This window comes from Sinocyclocheilus anshuiensis, unplaced genomic scaffold (assembly GCF_001515605.1).
Source record: "Sinocyclocheilus anshuiensis isolate Anshui unplaced genomic scaffold, SAMN03320099.WGS_v1.1 scaffold94, whole genome shotgun sequence".
In the NCBI taxonomy this organism is placed as follows: Eukaryota; Metazoa; Chordata; class Actinopteri; order Cypriniformes; family Cyprinidae; genus Sinocyclocheilus; species Sinocyclocheilus anshuiensis.
In genome coordinates, this window is record NW_015546049.1 from 851,919 (window position 1) to 856,316 (window position 4,398).

At 40.9% G+C, this 4,398-nt stretch overlaps 1 protein-coding gene across 2 annotated transcripts in view; it reads right to left on the reverse strand.

Moving 5' to 3' along the window:
* Positions 1–4,398, reverse strand: part of LOC107699101 (regulating synaptic membrane exocytosis protein 1-like) — an 87,825-nt gene that overhangs the window by 63,029 nt on the left and 20,398 nt on the right. For both annotated transcript variants that reach the window (XM_016500273.1, XM_016500274.1), the window contains one exon: positions 474–1,348. In XM_016500273.1, the coding sequence (XP_016355759.1) occupies positions 474–1,348 (875 nt within the window). The remainder of the gene's footprint in view (positions 1–473; positions 1,349–4,398) is intronic.

The window sequence follows — 4,398 nt, forward strand, 5'->3', positions numbered from 1 at the left end:
ATACAGTAAAACTGCACATTTTAGAGTGGCCTTTTATTGTGGCCAGCCTAAGGCACACCTGTGTAATAATCATGCTGTCTAATCAGCATCTTGATACGCCACACCTGTGAGGTGGATGGATTATCTCGGCAAAGGAGAAGTGCTCACTAACACAGATTTAGACAGATTTGTGAACAATATTTGAGAGAAATAGGCCTTTTGTGTACATAGAAAAAGTCTTAGATCTTTGAGTTCAGCTCATGAAAAATGGGGGCAAAAACAAAAGTGTTGCATTTATAATTTTGTTCAGTATACTAATACACAGACCATCAATCTGCTTACACTTATTGCTGCCACGATCTCTAAAAAATATACAATTTAAAATAAAAATGTTAACTTTGCACTACATTTACCACTGTACTGGGGTATGCAAATGAGTTTTTGTGAATTTGTGGCTATTTGACAATAAAATTAGCTACATAAAGATCACCTACCTTTTTCACTAACACTTTCGATCTCCACATCCTCACAGCTGGTGTATTCAGGTGTGGAGCCACCCTCTTCTTCCGAGCTACTGATGGACATCTGCCTTTTGTTGAGGCCTCGTTTGGGTCTATAGCCTCTAGGTGGAGGTGGCCGTAACGACTCAGATTGGTCCGAACTAAGAGAAGAATCTTTACACATTATTTCTGCAGCTCTTTCCCGTTTAGCCCTGTGCAGAAAAGCTGCGGACCCCGGTTCCAGATGCCCCTTTGGGCCCCAGTCATGTTCGTCCCTGAGGTCTGTGGGCCCAGCAGGGCCCCCTTGAGGGCCACTGTGGCCCTGTTTAGCAAGGGGTCCTTGTCCCCCAACACCACCCCCCACGGTCCTGTCCATAGAATAAGCTCGATGGTTTTCTAAATGGGCCTTGTGGTTGTCATTGTTAGCTATTCGTTGCCTGCTCATGCGATTTCCAGCAGCCTCACTCACATCTTGAATCAGTCCAACTTCGTTGATGGCAAGGTCACTGTGATGACGCTCCTGACGCATTTTGGACACTTTGGCATGCATACGCATTTCCTGTTCCTCCTTCTGTGGTTTTACAGGGTAGCGGGCGAGGTTCGGGTCACTGCGGTAACGAGTCTGGTACTCCTCCTCCCGTATTTGACGCTCCCGCTCTTCGTCCTCCTGTCTCCTTCGCCGCTCGGGATGGGTGGGCTCATTCTCTGGGTATTCCTGTGAGTGGCAGTTCTCCAGTCGTCTGCAGTCGCGCTTCTCACCTGGAGCCCGGTCTTCAGAGGCCTGTGATGACAACCGGCCAGGGCCTTGCCTTCTCTCGCCACGTCCAATCACCTTTCCATTCTGCTCATGCAGGGACACAGGTCTCTTCCTATTATTGATTAGGCAGAAGTTGGAAAGAGTGTCAGATATAGCATTTGGAATTTCCAAGTATTACAGCCAATTTGCATTTATAACTGCTGCAATAGCAGTTATTTGTATAATAAATAGCACAACACCTGTTAACCCCTGTGTTTCAAATTGTGGGAATTCAAATCCTAAAAGGATTTAGCTGAATATGCATCTGATAGGAACACAAGCAACAGCCGTCATCTTATAAAGAGATTACAAGGCAGGAGCTGCAGTCCACATACTGCCAGTTGAAAACAGGTCAGGATGAACAGATTTTGTTGAAATGTCCAGCTTAAAATAGAACAAACTGTATGTTGACAGTAGGGGTAACACCACATATTTTGAAAATTCAGTTCTGGGAACCCAATGACTAGTCGACTAATTGGCCTTAATGAAGCGAAGCTCTCTACAATTAGGATTGCTTCACATAACCCTGGAGCTGCTTAGAATTTGACATGCTATCTTAAAAACATGGCAACAAGGTCCAATAGCTAACATTAGTTAATGCATTTGGTATGAACCAGTGTTAATTACGTTGACAAATAATTTTCGTCATAATTTTTTTCACCAACGACAACGAGACAATAACGAACTAAAACTCTTTTTGAATGACAAAAGCTATGACGTAAATCTGTTGACATTTTCGTCAACGAATAAAAACGAGATGAAGATGTTAGGGAGGGACGATTTGGGAAGACATTCATTCAGAACGAATCTGCTGCGTGGTTCGGACTCGGAGGTTAGATGCGTACATATGAACCGGCGGGACATAAGCTAACATACACTTGCTGCACGTCGCATAAAACGTTGCTAACATTAGTTAATGCATTTGGTATGAACCAGTGTTAATTACGTTGACAAATAATTTTCGTCATAATTTTTTTCACCAACGACAACGAGACAATAACGAACTAAAACTCTTTTTGAATGACAAAAGCTATGACGTAAATCTATTGACATTTTCGTCAACGAATAAAAATGAGACGAAAATGTTAGGGAGGGACGATTTCGGAAGAGATTTATTCAGAACGAATCTGCTGTGTGGTTCCAATCTCCGTGGTTCGGAGGTTAGATGCGTAACTTACATATGAACCGGAGGGACATGAGCTAACATACACTTGCTGCATGTCGCATAAAACGTTAAAAAATTTCAATATGTGGAAGTAAGAGAAGAGCAGACATATGGATGAATCTGACGACGCAAGAGAGAACTCAATTCGGTCTGGTTTTCTGAGCACAGAGACTGAAGCATACACACGGAAAGCGCGTCTCACAGCACTCGAGTACTCTTTCGCGTCGCATGAACGGAGAATTACACACAAAATTATTTCGAATTGTCCTTTTTGACGAGTATTCACATAAACACAGTTAATTACGTCTGAAGTAAACGTAAACAGCAGGGAGAACGTGTATCAGTACATTGCATCCGGTTTTAAAGGGACAGCAGCCTAATTTAGTTGCTATTGTCCGAGTCATTGATGTTAATCAAGCAACAAAAGAAAGACAGAAAATCACGCACTGCTCTTGACTGAAAAACTTTAGTAGCCCTAAAGATTAATCTAAATTTAATTATATAAATAAATATGTCTGCTTGAAAGAATGAAGAATATGGTAAAAAAGTTGCTATAAAGAATGCATAATTAGCCTATATAACCATTGGTATTTCATTAGTAGCCCTAAAGATTAATCTAAATTTAATTATATAAATAAATATGTCTGCTTGAAAGAATGAAGAATATGGTAAACAAGTTGCTATAAAGAATGCATAATTAGCCTATATAACCATTGGTATTTCATTAAAAAGAATAGGGGTGGGAATCTTTAGTCACCTCACGATCCGATTCCGATTCTGGGAGTCACGATCCGATTCCAGAATGATTCTTGATCTACATGTACATTTACATATCCTTACATAAGTAATTAAGTAACGTTAACTTTTTAAAATAATTACAAATTGAAAAAAATTATTAAAACAGTTGTATGTTAATAATAATTAATTAATTATTAATAATTAATAATGTAATTTTTACTATGACATCATACATTGGGATATCTTTTAAGCTGCATTCACGCACGGATCTCTTTTGAAATATAAGAAGTAATGTGGTTTGTCCTGTCCGTTTAATCCCTTAAGACATAACTGGCTGTGTTTACATTCATTTTGCGTCATAAAACCATTCTTCTGTTAGTGAGGTTCATATTTTAAATATACAAGTCCACTGCATTCCAAACCACATAAATGATGACTTCGTCGAGCATTTGTAAGGAAAATACCGACGGGCGAGACAGCACACTTCAAGTGTAACATCAAACAAAGCGCACATCTCTAACAGCGCATCTGGTGCAATGAAGTCCGTGAATGTCCTTGTAATTCGCTTCAACCTTTCCAAACTTTATGAAAGATTATTTTACGGAAGGTTCGAGTGGTGTATGTGTGTGAGGAATTGGAAGCAAGCAGAATACGGGTGTTTCTAAAGCAAACTCAGCGTCATCGTGCATCTAGTTAAAAACTAAGCTCAGAATCGATTCTGAAAATCTCAGAATCGATCCAGAATCATTGGAGAGAGAATCGAGATGCATCGATGGATCGATTTTTTTCTCCCACCCCTAAAAAAGAATACCATGTTCTTGTTCTTTATGAGAAGTCGTTTTATTTAATTTTAACATGGAGGCATGTTGTGTGTCACCGCAGTTAAATCGGTGTCTATCATGATAAAACCTTAAAGGGGTCATATGATGCAATTTAAATTGGTCCTTTCTCTTTGAAGTGATACAAGCTCTTGGTGCATAAAGGAGATCTGTAAAGTTGCAAAGACTAAAGGGTCGTCACATGTGGTTGCCTCAAGCCCGCCGGCCACTCCTTCATCGAATCCACCGGCCGCGCCGTTCTCAAGCCCACTGGCCGTTCCTCACTCAAGGCCGCCTGCCTCTGCTCACTCTAGCCCACAGGCCTCAGCTCACTCTAGCCTGCCGTGTGTGACGCTGTGTGTTTCGTTGTGAAAGCGAAACTACTTTGTTTGGCCTTCCAAA